This window comes from Daphnia magna, linkage group LG7 (genome assembly GCF_020631705.1).
Source record: "Daphnia magna isolate NIES linkage group LG7, ASM2063170v1.1, whole genome shotgun sequence".
Taxonomy (NCBI): Eukaryota; Metazoa; Arthropoda; class Branchiopoda; order Diplostraca; family Daphniidae; genus Daphnia; species Daphnia magna.
The window spans coordinates 13,126,744-13,147,296 of record NC_059188.1 but is presented as its reverse complement, the minus strand read 5'-3'; the positions used below and the strand labels follow the sequence as shown (position 1 = coordinate 13,147,296).

Sequence of the window (20,553 nt, the reverse complement as noted above, 5' to 3'; positions counted from 1 at the left end):
TAAGAGAAGTGAACCAGAGAAACTAACGATTTTAATAATAACAACTGTCGTGTATTTATGTATAGTTACCCAGTTGAATTGCAACTCCTTTACAACTGTATGTTTCTTCTTCTATTTAAAAAAAGAGAATGAAACTTTTTTTTTTCCCTGATAGAAGAAAGAAAATTCAAAGAACCCACCCCTCGTTTTGTGGAAAACAGTTTCAATCAATCTAAATCTTTTCGCTTGCCGCACAGAAATATCTCGGAAAAGACTGGAAAAGTCTTTGTTTTGTTCTCCCCAAGAAATATAAGGAAGAAAAAGGTGGACAAAGAAGCATATGAGGCTGTTTCTCACAAATTCCAAATGTGCAGTACTTTTTAGAATTAAAAATATGGAGGAAAAAAACACATCACGTTAATCGAGACACACACACACACAACCAGCAGTAATTGACCATCAACGATAAGGCGCTCACGAGTATTGCGGATGAAATAAAATTGTGAAAATGGGAGAAGAGGCATTGATGCCAATGGGAACGAGGGGATTTAATATCCGCAATCAAGAAAGGTCATGGAAAAAAATATATCAAATATGTATGTATATAAATGTCAATAAATTCTTTCTTTTTCCGTTTCTTTTTAAATGAAAAAATTCCCCGACTAAAACTGAAGCACCATTTTGTGGAAAACGGACGAAAATCTGGAATAAGATTTCGTGTTTTTTAATGTAAAAAAAAAAAGGCTTAGAAGACGTATTAAGAATAATGCATAAGATGTAGTTGTCGTCGTGGTGTTGATTTTTTTTTGTGTCAGATGCCGTTCCCTTTACTATTCCGTTGTTTTTAAACGGCCGAATGACGATGATGTAATCGGGCAAAGAGGTATTGAGCGAGTAGAGGCCAACCAAGGATGACGGCGATGGTTGCCACATTCACGTTTTTGAACGGAAACCAAGAAGGCAGAGACAGCTGGTTGACCGAGGGAATGGAACCGTAGGTGACGGCGAACGAGCCCACCTGTTCGACCGTGCTGTGTTTCGTAGTGGCTTGTCTTCCATTGTCCATCAATGTCACCTCCTTCCGGTGTAATTCCAACGCCTCCAATCGGCTGTTGATGGACTGCAAATCGGCCTGAAGCCGTTGAATAGCCATTGTTACGTGTAACTGCTCACCCGAATCAGCGCTGGATGACTTACTCATGGCCTGTCACAAGAAGTAAAAAATGTAATTCCAACTGAAGAAAATAACACAAAAAAATTAGGCAAACACAGAGCGTAAAACTTACCGAATGGAGTGATTTGGATTGCGGATAGAAGTCTGGCAGGGGATCCTTGTACTCGTCGTCACTCTCGGCATCACTATAAAACTTTTCAGAGGCGTACAGCGAAGCCGAACTTGTGGCAGGTGATAGGGTGGTAACAAGAACTGGTTCTCCCTCCTCCTCTACCGATTCGTCTTCTTCTTCGACGACCACCGGTTTGTTGTTGTTCTCGGTTTCCAGATCAGCGCTTTCTACTTGATGTGAAACGTGGACAAACACGATCGCCACAATCCAATACCACGTTCACGCACACACAGAAAATAAAAAGAGAAACAACAAAAAATTAGAATCCAAAGACCACCTTATGTCCGGTGAGCAACTGAACAGATCTCTCTTCCAGATCGACTCTATGTACAGGCTATAAGCTCCTCCCACACATCAAGAGAACCAACCCCATCAGTTAAGACGAAGACTTACCTGCTGCTCACTCAAGGTCAACGCATTTTTTTTCTTCTCTAAACATATCTATTTCTTTAACCTACCTTTCAAGCTACGCCTACTTTTTAAAATGTGCCTCTTTAGACGTCTGGCCTTTCTGCCTTGTGTACGTTAACTATTAGTGTAACATAGATTTTTTACCTGTTTCTTCCGCTCCGGTACCGTTAATGCTACTACTGTAGCCACTTTCGTCTTCTTGTTGGTCCTTGTCCATCCCTTCCGACAACTGGGGAGACGGGTTTCGGCGCAGATTCTCGGGCTCTTGTCCGTCGTAAACTGCCTCGTAGAAAGGGCCCAGAACATGCATAAAATTAGCCACACTATCAGAGTATGACATGGTTTCAATGATCTACCAAAGAGAAAATAGAATGCACATGTTTTTTACCAGCTCAATAAAGAAATTTGCTATATGATGCAAAAATACCTGTTTGAGCTCGTCCACATATTTTTTCATGGCTTCCTCCTTTGGCATATTTCCAAGGCATTTCCAAGCGTCCCATTTAGCTTTCGTTATTACTGCCCAGAAGGATGGCTTTGGCTGGTTGTTTTTCCCTTCGGTGGCTTGTTTGTATAATCCATAGAAGCGAAGCATCAAGTCAGGCGAAGGTTGAAAGGGCCCTGCAAAACATACATAAATGTCCTGTTTACTTTCAAGTCTCAGATTGTGGATATTTAGATTACATCTTATCAGTGAAACAACATATTGATTACTACTAGCAAAGGAATGGCTCTGCATGAGTTGAATGTCATAAACTTTGAAGAAACTATTTAGATTGGAGCTATTAGGCTTGCATCTGGTGGTTCTTACCTGGAGGCTAATTTTGACCTCATTTTTATGCCGACGGAATTTGCGGTGGTCAGCGCCGTAGAAAACCACCGTCAGTCATTCAATAACAAACACAAACAGAATTCAATAAACCTACCATCTTTTGGCATGCTACGAATGATGTTGACAGCAGCTCGAAACGCATCTTCTGTAGACATTTCTCGGTAGGTTAGGGTTAAACTGCGCGAGAATCAATCGCAATAAATGAAACTTAATAACTCCACTCACAGCGGGAAACTCTACAAGAGGAGAAAAAAAGAGAAGTGTCCGTTTCCAATGGTACTCAACATGGCATACAGGTTGAGTGGATTGACACAAGATGAGTTTACACTGTTTCGCCGAGCTTAGACCCGTGCGGCTGTAACTCAAAGTCCAAATAACAGCGAACCTGGTGGTTGTAGTAGAAACCAAGCAAAACTCGAATGTGTTGTTTCTTGTTTTCCCTAGCAAAACCTCAATTCCTCAAGTGAAATCGGCCAACGTTTTATACGTTGTATCACATTACTCTAGCAATTTTGTGATAAAGTCTTTCTTTCATCCGCAAACACACACGTTTCTAGCGGGCATCATCGACAAAGCGCCGTCATTATGTTTTACTACAGAAACCCCAGAGCCCAGACGTGGAATTTTTTTGGTAATACGACGACGGCTCGACTCGAGACGGACCCAGAGAAGAAACCAGGTCATGACCGTGGCTGAATACCATTAGCCTAGTAATTTCTTATTGGCGTTCTTCTTTTTCTTTCTTCCAATCGGATTCTTTATTTCTGCTCTCTCTCTACATCACGCCATGCCCTATATGAATGAATGAACCAAAAGGTAAAACAAAAAACTGTATATATGGATGTACCCCCTTTAGACCTGACTCATACAACTGCAATCAACAGTCCCCATTTTTGGGATACGCAACCATTTTCTTCGACAATGAAACGGATAAAGACGGCCCGACGGTGCATTCAAGGATATGACGATACCCAGGTGTATTTGCACGTAAACCTTCTGTGAAAAACAAAACAAACCTAAAAGAATTACAGCCAGAAATGTTAAGACAAACTACTTATAGGAAAGGTATTGACAGTAACTTGCATTTACTATAACAAAGGGGCATTCTCAGGGTCGAAAAGATTACCTGGAATTATTGGAGAAAATACATCCCATGTGGACATGGTTCTTCACCTTGAAAATTAATAGCTATATCTTTTCCATTAAGCAATACAAATATTCTTACCAGCACATATCACCAGTCTTAGTGTCGCATGTAGTCGAACAAGAATTCCTTTGGCTTATTTTTAATTTTTTTTTTTCTTCGTTTTTGTTGTGACGTCAAACAACACCCGGAACGAGGTGAAGGATTCCGGATCTCCGGCTGTTTTTTTTTTTTTCTCCTTTAAGGTGCTGTGGTCAACACAGACGCATGATGTAGGTAACACTGCGTCATATGGCAAAATAAAAATGGGACCAAATTTACTTTAACCCACTACACAGGTGGGTGACTAATCCAAGATGAAATTGTAACACGAAAGATGACACAATTTTACGGACTATTTAATAACTTGTCCGTAAGTGCAAACGAAAAAAAAAATAATAATTAGAGCATAGATTTCCCAGAGACATCCGTTACCTGCAATTGCAATACATCAGTTGTTTGGCATTCTTTGCACGTAATTGCACAGTTTTCTCTGCAACATTTTTATTGTGCACGGATTGAACGATTATGGAATATCTGAAATCTGAGACGTCAAACCGGATCGACAGCTTTCTTTTATTATTAAATTTAGCAGCTATGCACCCTAAAGTTAACCATAAGAATGTGTTCTTGGCAAACTCACAACTTAGATTTGGGGTATTGAAGATCAAGTTTTAACCGAAATCAAAAATCAAGTTTCTCTTTTAACAAGAAATTTTCTAATTTAAAAATTGTGAGATTTGAGAATGTTAAACACACTTGATTAATTCTTGGTAAATAATCATGTAAAAGCTATTACTCTGTGCCTTCAAGGAATACCAACAACATATATAGTAAAAGTTAAAAGAACAAGGGCATCAATGATTGATTGTAATATTTGAATGTGATTGCCGTTTCCAGCTAGTTTTTAAGATTAGAACTTTAATTATTCTCTCTCACTCTGCCCATTAAAGAATAGAAAGAAAAAAAAGAAACAAACAAAATGGTTTTTACTGTTTTCGTCTGGCCGACTTCGAAACTTTCACTTTCCCGTTGTCGCAGCAGCACGTTGTCGGCTTACCAACGCCCAGAGGTATCTTGAAAACAGGTACCCTCTCTAGTCTCTAGGTCTACGTGAAACCTGTTGGCTGTTTTGCTGTTTTCATTATGGGCAGATTTAAAAGCAGTTGCAAGTAAAAACTTCTTGAGGAAATGATGAAAGATATAACTCAGTTTTTCTTTTAAACTATTTGACATTCCACACAATCTTATTTAGTGGCTGGCAAAGACCATTTTCTTTTGCTTCTACTTCGCATTCGCAACATTGTTTATTGTGATTCGAAGAAAACAAAAAAAGAGAACAGCGTCACCATCTAGCGGAGACAACTCGAATTCAACTTGAAACCTTTTACTCGATTTTATAACCCTAACGATGAACTGGCTTTTAAACAAGTAACATAGAATATAGTTTTCAACAGGAAAACACTTGTTAAAAGCTGCATATTTGTTGGTACGACGAAAATGTTATCCCAACAATAAAATTTTTCGTATACTTCATTGAAGATGCCCCACGGTCGGTTGACTTATTGGCTCGCATTGGGGCTTGTTTTGACGTTCTCCCGTTTGAAATTGCCAAAGGATGATCAAATAGGTCAAAGAAGTTCCTACCAACTTTCGTGACAAAAACGAAACAGCCGTTCCAAACAGTTTGAAACTGAGCGATAAATAGTTACTAACCGTTGGGATAAGAGTCAAATCAACCGAAAACAAGTCCATGGCAGTCATGGTGGTAGGTGATTGAATCCCTTCCATAATCATCGTATCCACCTATCAATAAAAGTAAATATTATTATTGAAAAACGCGAACTGCCGAATAGAGAATCAGAACACCTGACGCTGAAGTAACGGTTCATCAAATCTCATTTTCCTTAACGGTTTCGATATGTTCAACGACTTTAAAGCGACAAAAAGGTTAACTGCTTTGTTTACTTTCAACTAGTTCAATATTTTACTCGAATATTATACCTCTTGCTGGAGTGTAACGGGGATGCTGGCCAAAAGAAGAAGATGGACTAAATGCTTTACTAGGAGGAAAACCAAATTCAAGACCTTTTCCCAAATGGGTTCGTTGCGGATGCCATTCACGATGTAAAAAGAAACGGCAATGAAGTTGATAAAGATGTAAATAATCCAGATCAGTAGGAACGGACCGAAACACTCTCCAAGATGCGATACTGTTTCGTTGAGCGTCACGTAGGTGCGTCTCCATCGTCTTAAATCATTCGATGTCCGTCTCGTTCTTGTCTGACTGGATGGATTATTTAGATGTTTGTTGAGATCAAGAGTCGGGTTTAACTGATTATGAAACTGCAAAAATTTGATGTAAGTTATCCAGCCAATAGTTGCAAACACTGCCAGCCCGCTGATTGCGTAAATTTCGGTCAGGATGGAAATGACGTCTGTCAGTGATAACATCAAAGGACGTCCTCCAGTGTTGACAATTAAGTTAACTGCTCTTATTACGACAGTAAAGATGTCCTTTTACATGAAATGCGAAAGAAATTGAGCTAAATATAAAATGATTTGTCCTATGCTAAATTACCGCTGTTAGGCACACTAGGACAATTGTAATGGCTCGACGACATTTGGTATAGAAAAGTGGGTCCTCTTCTACTGCCAACTGTTTCAGGTTGTGCCACAACAATTCCCATTCTGGTTTCCGTTGTATAGCCAACAGAGCTGCGTGGGTCCCGATGGCCATCAAATTATAACTACCAAAATCAATAATTTTATTCCAAATTTCACTTGTACCAAAGCGCGTCAGTGGAGAGGTAAACGACACTGCGGTGAAGTACAAGTTACTTGACGCGTTGATGAAAAACATCAGGAAACTCAACGAATAAAGACAAAGGGCTCTGGGTTTCGACAGGGCAGCCGATGGAAAAGGATCTAACTGGATGCCGAGTAAACGCATCCAAACGTCTAATGGCCTGAAAATGGTCGAGTAAAATTGATTTTGACTTTTGAACATTTTAAAAGTGGATTTTTTGTTAGTTTCTTTTATGTAAAGGAATAAGCTTTAATGTAAGGATTAAGCAATTACACACAGCCCTTTCCTAACTGACGCCAAATGGGAATGTGTCATTCCCGATCGTCAGTCACGAGCATGTTATCGTTAGAGCGGACAATTGACGTATAGTTCGATTGTATTCGTTCATATCGTTTATTAGGTGCCGCCCCGTAATTTGGCTGTTGCTATAGAATATTAAAGGCACTATAATAAATGACGATTTGATGATGATTAGTCCCCTTGTATTCTATCCAATAATAGAGCAATTTAGTCCTACAGATCCATCAGCTTGACACAGACAGAACTTTACATCACCCCTCTAAATGTTATCTTTGTGAGTAACCAAAGCCTGCTGCTCTCTTGTTACCTCAGCGAAAATGGATTCTCAATCCTAGACGAGATGTATATACTGTGCGTTGCTCAGCTCGTTTGTTTATAGTATTTTAGTAGGGCTTTACAGTATACTAATAACAAAATCAACGGAGCAAAGTGTCGTCCATCGAACGTGAGATTTGTTCCGCCCACCAGCCTAAGTTCTCAACGATGGAAGTGCTGATATGGACAGTTTGGAATGACGAGCGCAGTCTTATAGCTGATGTGTTCCACTTTACGGCAAAATGTAACTGTCTGTTAATCGTAGAGCAATTAAACGAATTTTATTGTTACTTGAACGATGGGTGGGTATTTGACGAGGCTTGACAGAGAATGGCCACGTACGTCAATGTGCTGCCAATCAACTGAAACAGAGGAAATCAAGCGATTAGCAATGGACGACGAAGAAAAGTACGTTAAACTTACGGTTGGCAAAAGTCTGCGATTAACGTCAAAGAATTCCATGGCCGTGATTTTCGGGCCGGCGTGAGTTACCTCGATTACAACAGTATTCAGCTAAAGCGGACCACGAAAGCACATTTTCTAGCTATAGAAAATGCAATATTTACAACAACAAAAAACTTACTTTGATTTGGGTCAAAAGGTCAGCAGTGGAAGGTTGAAGTTTGCGGAGAGAGACTGCAGTCCGAGCAGCCTGCGTGTAGCCACAAATCATTCGTGACCAAAAATAAGGTATATTCTTTGAAATGTATACCTCGGATTGTAGACGATAGGGTTCATAAATAATGATGGAGAGCAAAATGGATTTTTTAATGAAGATGACGGTGAAAAGGACAGGTATCGTCGCATCGTCTTGCATGGAACGCACAATCTCAAACGTCGTCGTAATGAAACTGATGAAAACATTGACAACCGTGACGAGCATCACGATGCCAAAACATTGGTTGACCATCTCGACCAATTCGCAGGCCAGAGTGTGATTTCTGCGCCATTTTTCTAGACGGATATTCAAGACCCTGCTGGTCAAGTACAACGAGGGAAACTGGTCCGTTTCGTCTAGATGGGCGATTTGGTCGTTCAGCGTTTGAAAGACGAGCATAATAACTCGCACGAGGACGCAGAAAAGCAGGAAAACGCTGACGATAGTCGTCCTGGAAACGTTGGACAGGACAATGGCCAACGGACTGAGAACGCCCATATCCCAGTAAAACGATCGGATCGAGATGAGCAAGTGACTGACGCAATCCTGCAATGAAAGGTCATTAACATTTTGCTTTCGTGTAATCATTTCTTTAGGCTAATTATATACGATCAGTAGAAAACAGAATCCAATGCTGACGCTCTTCTTGCACTTGCGGTGAAACGTTGAGTTCAATTTCAAGTCCCTTTCTATCAAGAGCAGAGAATCCCACAACGTTGTCCAGTTGGACGTGAGTGAGACGAAGAAGAAGGTGACGTGAACGCCGATGAGGACCCAAGTGTAATTGAGATGTTCGATCCCGATGTTGAGAAGATTGGCCGTCGTCAAGTTAGTGCCGTTGGTACCGATTCCATTGGCTTTCAATCTCATCACGCCACAAACGAACGAAGTGCAGTGAATCACGACAGTCGACAAAACCATCAGGGAACCGACGACTGTCAGGCAAATGGAGTAACGTGATCCTTCACTCGGTTTCTTGCTGGACCCCATGTGGAAGCCAAAGATTCTCAAGCCAACGAGTAAAGGCCAGAGATTTGTTTCGATACTCGTTACCATGGCTGTCAAATCCATTTAGCCTAAAGGGTAAAAGAGAGAAATTTCATTTCCCTTTCCGTTCGTCGTTTCTCATCTACAACTCCACGACGTTGAAAACGTTCTCGTTAGTATTTTTCGATCACTATACGCTCAACAAAGCTGTCGATAAATGATGCACTCTGTCCATGTGATCGCTCAATTTTATAGCGGACGGACGCATCGATTCTGACGTACGCCATCGTTGCGCAGTTAAACAGTTGAACTATAAGCTTTAAGGATTCACTAGCGCAAAGTTCCAGATGTTCGTCGAAAAAGCTCTTTTTATCCTTTGATCTCCTCATTCTCGTCAATCCGTTTACTTTGTCTCAAACAACTTATGGAAAGTGCACCCGTTTCGAGGCGTATCGCACGTAGCGCATCTTTGTTGACACACCCCAACAACAGATAGTTAAACGCTAACAGAATCTGATTATAAGAAAATGCCAATTAATTTTTGCTTGTCCATCAGCTTCTGAGAATCGCGATTGCTGTTCCAGTTATTGGACAATTTTGTCGTAGGCAATTGAAAATTCTTTGGAAAAAATGCCCTTTCCTTTTTATTGACAGTCTCCGTATAGACCAGGGAAATATATGAACGACATTGAAAGCCCATTTTAATGTTTGAAATTCTTGCGCTTATTGACTTGTAAGTTTAAGATTTACTTGATGGTTTATAGTTTTATTGTACAACAGTTCATTCGCAAGGGAAGGTGTTCTGGTTTAAATACGAAATAGCAAACGCCAGTACTAAACAATTCAAAACGTGTGGTACAGAGCGTTATAAGCTTAAATGTAATTATGTAATGGTGTTTGACATGCTAATACAATTTCCATTGGTAATTAAGAATAGGGCTAGTGTTAAAGGACAGTGGGTAAATTACCGACGCCGTTCTTTGAAATGTGTGCGTGTTAAAAATTATCTAAATATTTTTTGGTCAATCCGAGTGTGAAGACACTTGATGAAGAATAGCCACGTACGTCAAGGTGCTTCCAATCAGCTGGAATACATCAAAATTCAATTAAAAAGCACCTTAAAATTTGATTGTGAAGGTTACCGTCGGTAAAAGTCGGAGATTGACATCAAAGAATTCCATGGCTGTGATTTTTGGACTGGCGTGAGTTACTTCAACTACCACGGTATTTAACTAAAGCAAAAATCACACATCAAATGTTGAATATATCATTTTGCAAGTTGTTTTTATTCAAAGGAAATACTTTAATTTGAGTGAGGAGGTCGGCAGTCAACGGGTGGATCTTGCGGAGAGAAACTGCAGTCCGACTCACCTGTAATCAGGTACACATTTAAACGAATTGAACGTTAACGTGTCAAGTGTTTATATACCTCCGCTTGTAAACAATAAGGTTCGTAAATGATGATGGTCAGCAGGATCGATTTCTTAATAAAGATGGAGACGAAAACTAACGGGATCGTATCGTCTTCTTGGATGGAGCTGACGATTTCGAACGTTGTCGTGATGAAACTCACGAAAACATTAACGACGGTAATGACCATGACCAGCCCGAAACATTGATTGACCATGTCAACCAGTTTGCAGGCCAACGTGTGATTTCTTCGCCATTTTTCCAGACGGACATTTAAGACTCTGCTGCCCGAGTACAACGGCGAAAACTTTTGGGGCTCGTCCATGTGGTCAATCTGCTCGTTAAGGCCTTGAAAGATGAGCGTGATTACTCTGGCCAGGACGCAGAAGAGCAGGAAGACGCTGATGATGGTCGTGCGGGATAGATTGGACAAAACGATGGCAGCCGGTCTCAAGACGCCCATGTCCCAGTAAAAGGACTGGATCGAGATGAAGAACTGGCTGACGGAATCCTGCCAATCATAAACAGTTAGTTTTTTTTTAAATGTAGGCTAAATGAAAAACATAAGCGGCTTACGATGAATAAAAGAATAAAGCCAAATACGACGCTCCTCCTACACTTGATGTAAAAATCGGAATTGAAATTAAGGCTCTCTTCGATCAAGACCAACGTGTCCCACAATTGGGTCCAGTTGGCCGTCAGACTGACAATGAAGAACGTGACGTGGACTCCGATGAGGACCCAGGTGTAATTGAGATGGTCGATCCCGATGTTCAGCAATTTTGTGGTAGTCAAAATGGTGCCGTTGGGGCCGATTTCATTGGCTTTCAATCGCAGTACTCCTGCGATAAACGAGGTGCAGTGAAGTCCGACAGTCGACAACACCATCAGGCAGCCTGTCAATAACAAGCAAATGGAATAACGATTCGATCTGGACTTCCTGTTCGGACCGACGTGGAAGCCCAAGATTTTCAATGCGGCCGTCAAAGGCCACAGACTGTCTTCAATGCTCAACATATCGCTGCTCGAATCGAGTGCCTTTCTTTCGACTTTGCCTGCTGTTCTTCTTTTTATACACAACGGATATGTGCGCCAAATAATCGCCAAGACTCTTGCGCATCACATTTAATGCTAAACGGGAAAGAATTAAAAGCCTTCAGTAGATCCGATTTCGATTAACACTGGACGTATTACTTTGGCAACACTGACGATGGTAACCGGAGCCTGCAGTATATCACCAAGGAGTTGCTTGGATACTCGTTATGTGCTTGTTATCGACGAAAAGGAGGTAGGATTTCTTCATGTCAACGTTTCAAATTGATTGTATAGAAACTCATCCTATTTTTTTTTATATGAGGCCTTGGTGGAATTACCCGTGAGAAAATCCTTCACACAAGAATTGGAGATTTTTCGTACAAAATGATTTTTATGAAGAGCGGATGACACATGAAAGGCATCCCAAGTTATTTGAATCCATTTGCGGGGAATTTCTAAAGAAGAATCTGTTGAATTGAAATTGCCCGGCTTACATCTTATACCATCGAATCGTATATACGACGCAAAAGGGCTTTTCAATCATCCATTTTTTTTTTTTTCATTTTTAAAATAAGCTTTAATAATGGATTAGTCTCCGACGCATTTCCTCTTCCACTCGGGAAGACGGACACCGATGCCCGGCAACATCTGGACAGCAAATGATCGCGATTGAAAGAAGCGTTTAACTCAGTTGATGGCTAAGTTTGAAAGCTGAATAACATACTCTTTGCTTAAATGGACAATTTATTTCGGAAGGGTTGATATAAGTTGTAACACGAATCCAACATCGATTCATTTGATGACAGTAGTAGGGAAAAAGGAAAAACATTTATTTTGAATGTGATGCAACTTGATGGAGGATGGCCACGTAAGTCAGCGTGCTGCCAATCAGCTGATTGAAAAACAAATCATTAAATTGACCTTAAATAGTAGCCTACATAATACGGGGCTGGTAAATAATACCGTTGGTAAAAGTTTGAGGTTGACATCGAAAAACTCGATGGCCGTAATCCTAGGGCATGCGTGAATCACCTCCATCACTACCGTATTTACCTGTATAGACCACGCAATCAATTATCCAATGATGTATAGTGAATCAAACGATTATGCTATACTTTAATTTGAGTGAAGAGATCAGCAGTAAAAGGATGGAGCTTCCGGAGTGCTGATGCTGTTCGGCCAGTCTACGTTATTGCCAGCACTTAAACAAATGAATGTAATAATTCAAAAATCAATGACAGTTAGATTATACCTCGGCTTGTAATCGGTAGGGCTCGTAGAACATTAGAATCAATAAGATGGTTTTCTTGACAAAGATGAAGATGAGTAGCGATGGTAGCGTTTCGTCGTCTTGCATGGAACGTACGATCTCGAACGAAGTGGTCACGAAGCTCACGAAAATATTGACCAACGTGATTAGCATGACCAGACCGAAACATTTGTTGACCATGTCGACCAGTTCACAGGCTAAAGTGTGATTTCTTCGCCACGTTTCTAAACGGCCGTTTAAGATCCTGCTGGTCGAACAAACGGACGTGACTTGTTCAATTTCGTCTAGACGGGCGATCTGCTCGTTGATATCCTGGAACACGAGAGTGATTACTCTGGCCAGGACAGAGAAGAGCAGGAAAACGCTGATGATGATCGTCCTGGAAACGTTGGACAGGATTATGGCCAACGGGCTTAAGAAGCCCATGTCCCAGTAAAACGAGCCAACCGAAATGAATAAATGACTGATGCAATCCTATTACATAAAATGACAATCAGACAATCAGGTGACAGCCAATGATCGATTGTTAATCTTACGACAAAGAGAACGGTGAATCCAATCAAGACGCACTTCTTGCACTTGCGATAAAATATTGGATTGAATTTCAGGTTTTCTTCAATGACCAGCAAAGAGTTCCATAACGACGTCCAGTTGGATGTTAGCGAAACGAAAAAGAAGGTGACGTGAACTCCGACGACGACACAGGTGTAATTGAGATGTTCGATGCCGACGTTAAGCCTATTGGCCGTCGTTAAATTGGTACCGTTCAGAACGATCCCGTTGGCTCTAAATCTCAAAAAGCTGCGAACGAACGATGTGCAGTGAAGACCAACTGTTGAGATTACCATCAAAGATCCGGTTATCAAAAGCCAAACGCAGTAACGATTGGTTCCAGCTTTTCTCGGGCCCATGTGGAAGCCAAAAACATTCAACCAAAGTGTCAACGGCCAAAGATTCTTTTCAATTTCCAACATGCTGATGGTTGTCCCCAAATCGTTTTGACGAACTACTGCTTTTCACGTGTATACAGCCCAGCAGCTGAATGACCGAAAGATTTTGCTCCCGTTACATCCCGGCTGCATCCGAGGCTGTTGCTGGCGATGTCCGTTCCAACCAGTGCGCATCTTTCTTTTGGCAATCGTCAACGTTTCGATTTATATTTAGTATACCACACATCATAATAACGTGGCCGTTCTCCCGTTTTATATGAAGCGCCGCGTATATTTATTTGACAACGTTTAATTGTTTTCTTCTTCTTACAAATGGAGTCGTCTGGTCGTGACGTATCGCTAAAGACAAGTGAAGATTGCGCGAGTTATTGGACGCCTTGGCAACAACATGCAACCACGTTGAGCCTGTCGTGTATGTCTAGTCGATATATGGAAAATCGATCTCGTGTGTCAACTATAAGCAAACGGCCGAGGGGGAATGGAGGAAAAATGAGACTCTTTTACAGGACAGTCCCGTTGCTCCCGGCAATGGTGTAATATAGCACGATGTCGTGTCGTTATACAATACATTTTAATAGCCGTTTGTAATGAAGCCTATACCGACTAACATTTAAGTGTTAAAAAAAAGGCCTTTTCACTTGGCAGTTGTGTGCAACAAAATGAGTAACGAGATCAATTAAATTTGGCACCTAATTTCTCGATAAAAAAAGTACAGCATCAAAGTAATTTTTCTCCAATTCAAGACATTTTCACTAGAAGAAAATTTGGAAAATCAAAGTCCCTTTATTAGTGGCCTATACACCTCCATGTGTGGATAGAAAGGGACGAAACCATCAGAAATAAGGGTCTTCGGAACCCAAACTTTTGTTTCCCGATAGCCGACGTACAAAATTGTCTTTTGTACGACATTATCTCTACTAACTATAGTAGCCACCGTCCTATAACAAAAAAAAACACTGCAAATAATGGCATATACTGAGAATTTGAAAGCAATTATTTTGAATGGGCTGCAACTTGGTGGAGAATGGCGACGTACGTCAATGTGCTTCCAATCAACTAAAACGTTTCATCCATTTAATAACGTATAACATTAAAAAATAAATAATAATTGATGGGCTACCGTCGGTAAAAGTCTAATGTTGACGTCGAAGAATTCCATGGCTGTAATTTTAGGGCTGGCATGAGTTACTTCCATCACCACCGTGTTCACCTATAGATATGCAAATGCCTTTTGAATGAGCAATTGACCAGTTTATTTGCAAAATAATTGTATACTTTGATTTGAGTCAAAAGATCAGCTGTAAAAGGATGGAGCTTCCGAAGGAAGGCAGCAGTTCTGCCAGCCTGTATATGGTGCAATCAACACATCATTTAAATATCAAACAACCAATCGTTAGACAACATTTTACCTCTGATTGCAAACGGAACGATTCGTGGAAGGTAATGGCGAGCAGAATTGATTTCTTGATAAAAATGAAAATCAATAGAAAAGGCAACGTTTCGTTATTGCCCACCGAACTGACGATCTCGAACGAAGTGGTCACGAAACTCACGAAAACGTTGACTATCGTGACGAGCATGACCAGACCGAAACACTTGTTGACCATGTCGACTAATTCGCATGCCAACGTGTGATTCCTCCGCCATTTCTCTAAACGAACATTCAAAATTCTGCTAGACAAAAAGAAGGGCAGCAATTTTTCGGCTTCAGTTAAATGAGATATTTGCTCGTTGAGTCCCTGGAAGACGAGCGTGATGACCCTGGCCAGGACGCAGAAGAGCAAGAACACGCTCGCGATGGTCATCCTGGAAATGTTGGACAAAATAATGGCCAATGGTCTCATTTTGCCCATGTCCCAGTAAAACGATCGGATGGAGACCAGTAAATGGCTGACGCAATCCTTTCAAATTGAATCATTTTTTACGACATGAACACGAACGTATTAGAGACGATCAAGGATTACGATTAATAAAAGGGCGAATCCAACGGAGACGCTCTTTCTGCATTTGCGATGGAAGTCTGAATTGAATTTGAGATTCTTTTCCATCAGCAGCAAAGAGTTCCACAACGTCTTCCAGTTGGTGGTCAGCGAAACGAAGAAGAACGAGACGTGAACTCCGATGAACAGCCAGGTGTTGTTTAAATGCTCGATCCCAGTGTTGAGAAGATTGGCAGTGGTCACGTTGGTGCCGTTCGGTCCGATTCCATTGACCCTCAATCTCAGGATTTCGAGAACAAACGAAGTGAAATGAAGACCGATCGTTGACAGGACCATTAGAGAACCAGCTGCCAACAAACCACCTGAATAACGACTTGAATTTGTCCGTTTCTTTCTGGGACCCATGTGGAATCCAAAGATTCTCATCCAGACAGTCAGAGGCCAAAGACTTTTCTCAACTTTCAACATTTTAGCTTACGATTTTTAGACTTATAGCCACCAAGAGGTGTTGAACCAAACACCTTGTTAGGTTGAACGACAGGCACATCATCGCCTCTATTTATAAGGGCGGGCCAATCTGCTTCCGGAGAATAGAAAACTCCTGGTTTGCAATTGACACGCGCGCTCTGACAGAGACAGAAATGTGTCCTTGTACTTTTACTATTTCTTTTGGTCAGCAATCGAATTTGGTCAAGAGGCGTCAGTTGATGAACCAACCCATAGGAAATGCCAGACTCGAGCGATTGTTGTTGCAGACTGTGTATTTTCGCGTGAAACGATAATAATCATAAGAAGGCAAGCATATTTGATGTCTTTCTAGGGCCTCTTGTTTTTCATCAATAGACGCACGTGTGGGGGGTTTCATCTCGACACATCTTTTCCTATATTTGATCTGATTTTGAAGCCTACGTGACAATTCAAAAGCTAACATGTCGCCGATTGAAAGTGAACATCTATCGACTGAAATCGCAACAAATTCTCGTAGTGCACGCAAAAAAAGGCGAATGCGTTTTGAAAGAACATTTTATAAAACGATTCACTACACGTCACAATTCTTGTTTAAAGAGTTTAGGTGCACCGTTGGACTATTTTATAACCGACCGTGTGCTGATTATTTATATACTGTATACAAAACATAGCAAAAGTTAATATATATATTTCATTGCATAATTTGAGTTCGGGATGATATGCATTTCCTTTGTCGCGCCAACATAAAAAGAGACGTCAAAGCGTCTCGACTTGCGAAGAAGTTCAATTGCCTACGAGACACACTGTAAAGAACTCGTAACATTGATAACAGTTGCCCTGGTACGCCTGTCTCGATCTCTTCAATTTCCTCGGATTAACTGCGCAATCAGTTGAAACATTTCTCACAATTAATTCAAACGGATATCAACTTTAGAATTACATACTTAAACCCATGCCACCGGCGCCTGGATAATCGGTGAACTCTCGCGAACAACATTCTCCGCCCATTTTCGTGCAGTTGCGGGCATCCATCGTAGCCGTCAAGTGGCCCGAACAGCACGGCACTCGTCGTTCTAATGAAGGATCAGGGCTTTCGGCCACCGTTATCCCAATCCGTGTAACAGCTATTAATTTTTTTTTGTTATTAAAAAAAAAGAAAAGAAACTAAAGATTATTGATGGGTAAAATGAAATGAACCTGGTCCGCCGTAAAGGCCGTTCATCCATCGATAAATGGATGGGGCTACTTTGAGTCCAGCAAACGATTGCGGGATGTTGAGTTGACCACGATGACCCGTACGACTGCGATCGATAGTTGGAGGCCTGGCTTGCAAGAACAACCGACCGGGATCTTCCTGGATGCGCTGGACATCCACCACAATCACCAGCCATGACGCCATCGTAACAAGCACCAAAGCCAATGTCCACCGCTTCCGGACAAGGATTTAAAAGATCAACCCCGGTTCAAATTCAAAAACTAATTATTATTATTTTTTTTAAATTAATAACTCACCGCGTTATTCAGCACCATTTTGATTGTTGTTCAGCAAGAGGACGGGGCGACAACCGGTCGAAAGTTCGTGAGGAATGTGACTGATGTGCAAGTGCACTGGCAGCTTCTATATGACACGCAAATGCGTGCACAACAACCTTGACTGCCGTTCTGTTTGGCTAATGACTTAAACTTTGTTACAACTACATCCGCATCGCCTCCTCCTCCTCCTCACACCCACCATCGGATGACGTTTTCTAACATTCCTATTTTCTTCACTATAAAAATTGATAAGAGGGCATTGCTTCTTAAAAGAAGACTACTGGTTTCTAGATTAGCATTTTCATGGTCATCGACTGCGTATTTAAATGACGCGATATAGTAAAAGAAAAAGAGGAGCGGAAGAATGGCGCCAAGATTCCATTGCCGACGGAGGTTAGGTAAACAGGAAATGCGAGACGATTCTCGCTAACCTTCCAACATATCTCAAAATGATAAGCCACGATTTTATTTGAACCAACGGCCTTGGTGTAGTGTCACCAACGCTCTTCTAAAATCATTGTTTGATTTTTTTTTTTTAAATCTTACATTTAAATCGTTTAAAATATACCGTAAACAATTTTGCCAATTTGAAGCATTTAAGCGACCATTATAAAAGTTGAAATAAATGCTGTAAGCAATAGAAGTGCGTAATGGCCAATGGGTGCATGACCAGCAGCGGAGGCGGGCGGCGGCTTTGGCCGGCAGTCAACGTTGTCTGCCCAGACGTCAGAGCACGTGACGTCGTCGTTGCCCGGGTAAATCATCGTCATGTCAATGGCTTTATAATTACCATAATTTTGACTAAATTTCAAATAATAAAAAAAAAATACTTGCAAAATAATCATTTAGAAATGATGCGAATAGGAAAACTTACAAGTCTGGACGAACTTCATTCGATTTGGCCGGGTACAAACTGTTGATTTGACGTTGATTTCCTTGCGGCCCGTGAGCAGAATGGGCGTTGCATTTGTAGACCTTTCAAAAAAATAAATGTATATACCCACAAATGTCCCTTGATTTAAACTGATAACAAATGTGCAGCAAAATTACCCGTGCAGGAAGATAAGCCAGAGGGATGAAAGCTTCACCTTCCCAAAACATGGAATTGAAACCGTTCGTTTTGTACGTTATCTCACGCTGCAAATCACCCAACTTTGTGCGGTTCGTCCAAAAGATGACAGCGTAGTGGCCCATCGGCCCAAATTGAAGTTCAAGCGTCTTCGTATCATTTTCGCCCAGCAAAAAGAGATGAACAACTTCGTAAGAAGAAAGACCATCAAAAGGCCATCCACTAGGACTTGGAGGCAGAGCATCGCCGTAACGAGGTGCGTTAATTTTGATGAACAACCCATAACCAGATTTAGTTTCAAGTTGCAATTCAACAGCGTCTTGCGGATCGAGCAACGTACCGTTCCAGGTGTGTTTGATTTCCAACCTCCGGATCCTTGATAATTAACATTTATCAGAACTCAAATAACTTTGATGTTAAACAAAAATTTTACCCTGTGAATGAATCGACCCAAACTTCAGAATATGCATCGATGGCATTCTCTACGATAATGCTCGCGTTAAACGGTTTGAATGCAGCAAGATTATGACTGTATAAAAACAAAAACCAAAATAATTTAGTTAATCGATTTAATAATAAACGATACTCACAAATCTGCTGCGGCGGTCGAGTTGAACGCGACTGGATAAAGCGACTCGTAAACACGTTTTGGATCAGAGCCGTGAATGGCATAAGCGTTCATTTTACCCACGTTCGGTGGCAGGAAATGAACGGGAATCAGCGCCACACCTTGCCAATGCGTATTGTTGCGAGTGGCCGTAAATTCGATGAATAAACTATGTCGTATCGTATTGCGCTGGCCGTCCAACAACAAAACGATGTGCTGTCCCCACCTGAATTTACACGTTATTGATACGTTTGAGGGACAATTGAATTAAAAACTTACGGGCATAATTCGATTTCAACGTATTGATTCTTGTCGTTGAGGAAAAATACCTCCACCACTATGACGGTAAATGATTAGCAATTAAACCTTTTTAATTAATTGTTCTAATGAATACCTTCGTAATCCCACAGTGTGAAAAATGGCTCGCCTACTGTGCCATTAGGATTGGGTGGATCGTTGAAAAACGGGGCGTCGACAGAAATTTTAAAGGCTGACTCGTCATGACGTTCCAGCCGGATGACGACGGGCCGATCCAGGTGATCGATCGTCCTGTTGTCCCACGTCGTGAGGATTCGATACTCTTCGGCACTGCAAAGAAATCATATTTCAAAACAGTAAAACTAAAATACGATAATTAAACAAACCATGTCGAAGAGATGATGAAAAGGATCACAATCAGCTGCAATCGCCAACGTTTAACACATTCAACGAGTGACCTACAAGTGAAAACAATTTATTATCGCACACAATTCTATAGATTTTAGTGGACTTTACATGGTAAACAGAAAAACGTAGTTCAATACGCATCAAATCTCGAAAACATACTGAACGTAAAAACGTCGCGTTACTTAAACAAGTCCGAGGCGTAGGGAAATTTTTCGGCATATCAAGAAAGAGAGATAAGCAATTTTTTTCGACACCAACGTGTTAAGGAGACGCGTGTGATTCACGACGTTTGCAACGTTTCAACACGTTCGAATCTGTCCAGTATCAGCGGCGACGAGAGAGCCATGCGATGACGCCCCTCTAAGAACTGCGAATGAACTGTGCAACGTCAAGTGTTCCTTTTTTCCCCACCTGAGGGCTAAAAATGGTTATTCGAACAAAACATTGAGGCACAAATTTCCATAATTTGGTATCGTGTTGCCTGCGGGCCTTTGAAGTTTTTCTTTTTTCGGTCAAAGTGACGTGTGTCGTTAATGGCGCAATGTGACTAAACCATTTACGATTGCTTTCCTTTTTTTAATCAAACGACAGGAAACTACGATAACTCGACCGGGATTCACTAAAAAGAAAAATGCCCCGCAGTTTCGCAACAGAATTTTAAACAACATACCTTTGAAAGCTGTTCATAACACCTTAAGAAGGCAGCGTGAATCTCTCTAAACTGGAAATCCAGTGGAGGTGGAGCTCGTGCATGTCGTCAAACCATTGCAGTTGCAGTCCTAATT

At 41.1% G+C, this 20,553-nt stretch overlaps 8 protein-coding genes and 1 long non-coding RNA gene across 12 annotated transcripts; 1 reads left to right on the top strand and 8 right to left on the bottom strand.

Moving 5' to 3' along the window:
* Positions 1 to 29: 29 nt before the first annotated feature.
* LOC116928031 (acyl-CoA-binding domain-containing protein 5) lies at positions 30 to 2,869 on the bottom strand. Of its 3 annotated transcripts, none has more exons than XM_032935085.2 (5): positions 2,663 to 2,869; positions 2,164 to 2,357; positions 1,881 to 2,088; positions 1,266 to 1,495; positions 30 to 1,183 (listed from the first exon to the last, which is right to left on the bottom strand). In XM_032935085.2, the coding sequence occupies exons 1-5, from the start codon at positions 2,721 to 2,723 to the stop codon at positions 824 to 826; spliced, it is 1,053 nt and encodes a 350-aa protein (XP_032790976.1). In that variant the 5' UTR covers positions 2,724 to 2,869; the 3' UTR covers positions 30 to 823. The 3 variants fall into 3 exon arrangements, with proteins under 3 accessions (XP_032790976.1, XP_032790977.1, XP_032790978.1); XM_032935086.2 differs by having other exon boundaries at positions 1,266 to 1,492; XM_032935087.2 differs by having other exon boundaries at positions 2,548 to 2,681.
* A 372-nt stretch (positions 2,870 to 3,241) lies between these two features.
* Positions 3,242 to 4,198, top strand: LOC123474354. Its single transcript, XR_006649039.1, has 2 exons — positions 3,242 to 3,384; positions 3,453 to 4,198. It is a non-coding gene; the product is annotated as an uncharacterized LOC123474354 (long non-coding RNA).
* Positions 4,199 to 5,133: 935 nt separating this feature from the next.
* LOC116928027 lies at positions 5,134 to 6,988 on the bottom strand. The gene is made up of 5 exons (XM_032935079.2): positions 6,333 to 6,988; positions 5,756 to 6,268; positions 5,621 to 5,683; positions 5,468 to 5,557; positions 5,134 to 5,401 (listed from the first exon to the last, which is right to left on the bottom strand). The coding sequence occupies exons 1-5, from the start codon at positions 6,759 to 6,761 to the stop codon at positions 5,285 to 5,287; spliced, it is 1,212 nt and encodes a 403-aa protein (XP_032790970.2). The 5' UTR covers positions 6,762 to 6,988; the 3' UTR covers positions 5,134 to 5,284.
* A 37-nt stretch (positions 6,989 to 7,025) lies between these two features.
* LOC116928025 lies at positions 7,026 to 9,022 on the bottom strand. Of its 2 annotated transcripts, XM_032935078.2 has the most exons (5): positions 8,443 to 9,022; positions 7,888 to 8,379; positions 7,759 to 7,827; positions 7,599 to 7,688; positions 7,026 to 7,537 (listed from the first exon to the last, which is right to left on the bottom strand). In XM_032935078.2, the coding sequence occupies exons 1-5, from the start codon at positions 8,902 to 8,904 to the stop codon at positions 7,463 to 7,465; spliced, it is 1,188 nt and encodes a 395-aa protein (XP_032790969.2). In that variant the 5' UTR covers positions 8,905 to 9,022; the 3' UTR covers positions 7,026 to 7,462. The 2 variants fall into 2 exon arrangements, with proteins under 2 accessions (XP_032790969.2, XP_045032239.1); XM_045176304.1 differs by having other exon boundaries at positions 7,026 to 7,688.
* Positions 9,023 to 9,521: 499 nt separating this feature from the next.
* LOC116928029 lies at positions 9,522 to 11,411 on the bottom strand. The gene is made up of 5 exons (XM_032935083.2): positions 10,807 to 11,411; positions 10,250 to 10,741; positions 10,123 to 10,191; positions 9,963 to 10,052; positions 9,522 to 9,905 (listed from the first exon to the last, which is right to left on the bottom strand). The coding sequence occupies exons 1-5, from the start codon at positions 11,245 to 11,247 to the stop codon at positions 9,843 to 9,845; spliced, it is 1,155 nt and encodes a 384-aa protein (XP_032790974.2). The 5' UTR covers positions 11,248 to 11,411; the 3' UTR covers positions 9,522 to 9,842.
* A 446-nt stretch (positions 11,412 to 11,857) lies between these two features.
* Positions 11,858 to 13,601, bottom strand: LOC116928030. The gene is made up of 5 exons (XM_032935084.2): positions 13,072 to 13,601; positions 12,518 to 13,009; positions 12,381 to 12,449; positions 12,229 to 12,318; positions 11,858 to 12,157 (listed from the first exon to the last, which is right to left on the bottom strand). The coding sequence occupies exons 1-5, from the start codon at positions 13,507 to 13,509 to the stop codon at positions 12,095 to 12,097; spliced, it is 1,152 nt and encodes a 383-aa protein (XP_032790975.1). The 5' UTR covers positions 13,510 to 13,601; the 3' UTR covers positions 11,858 to 12,094.
* Positions 13,602 to 14,246: 645 nt separating this feature from the next.
* On the bottom strand, positions 14,247 to 15,924 carry LOC116928028. The gene is made up of 5 exons (XM_032935080.2): positions 15,450 to 15,924; positions 14,895 to 15,386; positions 14,761 to 14,829; positions 14,606 to 14,695; positions 14,247 to 14,541 (listed from the first exon to the last, which is right to left on the bottom strand). The coding sequence occupies exons 1-5, from the start codon at positions 15,891 to 15,893 to the stop codon at positions 14,479 to 14,481; spliced, it is 1,158 nt and encodes a 385-aa protein (XP_032790971.1). The 5' UTR covers positions 15,894 to 15,924; the 3' UTR covers positions 14,247 to 14,478.
* A 244-nt stretch (positions 15,925 to 16,168) lies between these two features.
* On the bottom strand, positions 16,169 to 17,567 carry LOC116928032. Its single transcript, XM_032935088.2, has 4 exons — positions 17,406 to 17,567; positions 17,091 to 17,322; positions 16,838 to 17,017; positions 16,169 to 16,771 (listed from the first exon to the last, which is right to left on the bottom strand). The coding sequence occupies exons 1-4, from the start codon at positions 17,421 to 17,423 to the stop codon at positions 16,677 to 16,679; spliced, it is 525 nt and encodes a 174-aa protein (XP_032790979.2). The 5' UTR covers positions 17,424 to 17,567; the 3' UTR covers positions 16,169 to 16,676.
* Positions 17,568 to 17,876: 309 nt separating this feature from the next.
* On the bottom strand, positions 17,877 to 20,129 carry LOC116928024. Its single transcript, XM_032935076.2, has 9 exons — positions 19,877 to 20,129; positions 19,747 to 19,818; positions 19,497 to 19,690; positions 19,382 to 19,439; positions 19,086 to 19,328; positions 18,929 to 19,024; positions 18,477 to 18,870; positions 18,301 to 18,401; positions 17,877 to 18,227 (listed from the first exon to the last, which is right to left on the bottom strand). Coding segments are annotated over exons 1-9 (1,365 nt in total). The 5' UTR covers positions 19,879 to 20,129; the 3' UTR covers positions 17,877 to 18,022.
* Positions 20,130 to 20,553: the final 424 nt, after the last annotated feature.

Excerpts from the sequence above, each read along its gene's own strand:
- LOC116928031 (XM_032935085.2), bottom strand. The coding sequence starts at position 2,723 with ATGTCTACAGAAGATGCGTTTCGAGCTGCTGTCAACATCATTCGTAGC. Across the intron at positions 2,358-2,662 it reads TCGTAGCATGCCAAAAGATG|GGCCCTTTCAACCTTCGCCT; the intron begins GTAGGTTTATTG and ends TATGTTTTGCAG. Across the intron at positions 1,496-1,880 it reads TACCGGAGCGGAAGAAACAG|TAGAAAGCGCTGATCTGGAA; the intron begins GTAAAAAATCTA and ends TTTCACATCAAG.
- LOC116928027 (XM_032935079.2), bottom strand. The coding sequence starts at position 6,761 with ATGTTCAAAAGTCAAAATCAATTTTACTCGACCATTTTCAGGCCATTA. Across the intron at positions 5,684-5,755 it reads CCGTTACACTCCAGCAAGAG|TCGTTGAACATATCGAAACC; the intron begins GTATAATATTCG and ends GTCGCTTTAAAG. Across the intron at positions 5,558-5,620 it reads AACCGTTACTTCAGCGTCAG|GTGGATACGATGATTATGGA; the intron begins GTGTTCTGATTC and ends TTTTATTGATAG.
- LOC116928025 (XM_045176304.1), bottom strand. The coding sequence starts at position 8,904 with ATGGATTTGACAGCCATGGTAACGAGTATCGAAACAAATCTCTGGCCT. Across the intron at positions 8,380-8,442 it reads GATTCTGTTTTCTACTGATC|GATTGCGTCAGTCACTTGCT; the intron begins GTATATAATTAG and ends CTTTCATTGCAG. Across the intron at positions 7,828-7,887 it reads CCTATCGTCTACAATCCGAG|GCTGCTCGGACTGCAGTCTC; the intron begins GTATACATTTCA and ends GGCTACACGCAG.
- LOC116928029 (XM_032935083.2), bottom strand. The coding sequence starts at position 11,247 with ATGTTGAGCATTGAAGACAGTCTGTGGCCTTTGACGGCCGCATTGAAA. Across the intron at positions 10,192-10,249 it reads CTTATTGTTTACAAGCGGAG|GTGAGTCGGACTGCAGTTTC; the intron begins GTATATAAACAC and ends ACCTGATTACAG. Across the intron at positions 9,906-9,962 it reads ATCTCCGACTTTTACCGACG|CTGATTGGAAGCACCTTGAC; the intron begins GTAACCTTCACA and ends GATGTATTCCAG.
- LOC116928030 (XM_032935084.2), bottom strand. The coding sequence starts at position 13,509 with ATGTTGGAAATTGAAAAGAATCTTTGGCCGTTGACACTTTGGTTGAAT. Across the intron at positions 12,450-12,517 it reads CCTACCGATTACAAGCCGAG|ACTGGCCGAACAGCATCAGC; the intron begins GTATAATCTAAC and ends GCAATAACGTAG. Across the intron at positions 12,158-12,228 it reads ACCTCAAACTTTTACCAACG|CTGATTGGCAGCACGCTGAC; the intron begins GTATTATTTACC and ends TTTTTCAATCAG.
- LOC116928028 (XM_032935080.2), bottom strand. The coding sequence starts at position 15,893 with ATGTTGAAAGTTGAGAAAAGTCTTTGGCCTCTGACTGTCTGGATGAGA. Across the intron at positions 14,696-14,760 it reads ATCTTTTGACTCAAATCAAA|GTGAACACGGTGGTGATGGA; the intron begins GTATACAATTAT and ends GCATATCTATAG. Across the intron at positions 14,542-14,605 it reads ACATTAGACTTTTACCGACG|TTGATTGGAAGCACATTGAC; the intron begins GTAGCCCATCAA and ends GAAACGTTTTAG.
- LOC116928032 (XM_032935088.2), bottom strand. Across the intron at positions 17,018-17,090 it reads CGGCCTTTACGGCGGACCAG|CTGTTACACGGATTGGGATA; the intron begins GTTCATTTCATT and ends AAAAATTAATAG. Across the intron at positions 16,772-16,837 it reads CGCCGGTGGCATGGGTTTAA|TTAATCCGAGGAAATTGAAG; the intron begins GTATGTAATTCT and ends CTGATTGCGCAG.
- LOC116928024 (XM_032935076.2), bottom strand. Across the intron at positions 19,691-19,746 it reads TTCATCATCTCTTCGACATG|TGCCGAAGAGTATCGAATCC; the intron begins GTTTGTTTAATT and ends ATTTCTTTGCAG. Across the intron at positions 18,402-18,476 it reads TGGCTTATCTTCCTGCACGG|GTCTACAAATGCAACGCCCA; the intron begins GTAATTTTGCTG and ends TTTTTTTGAAAG.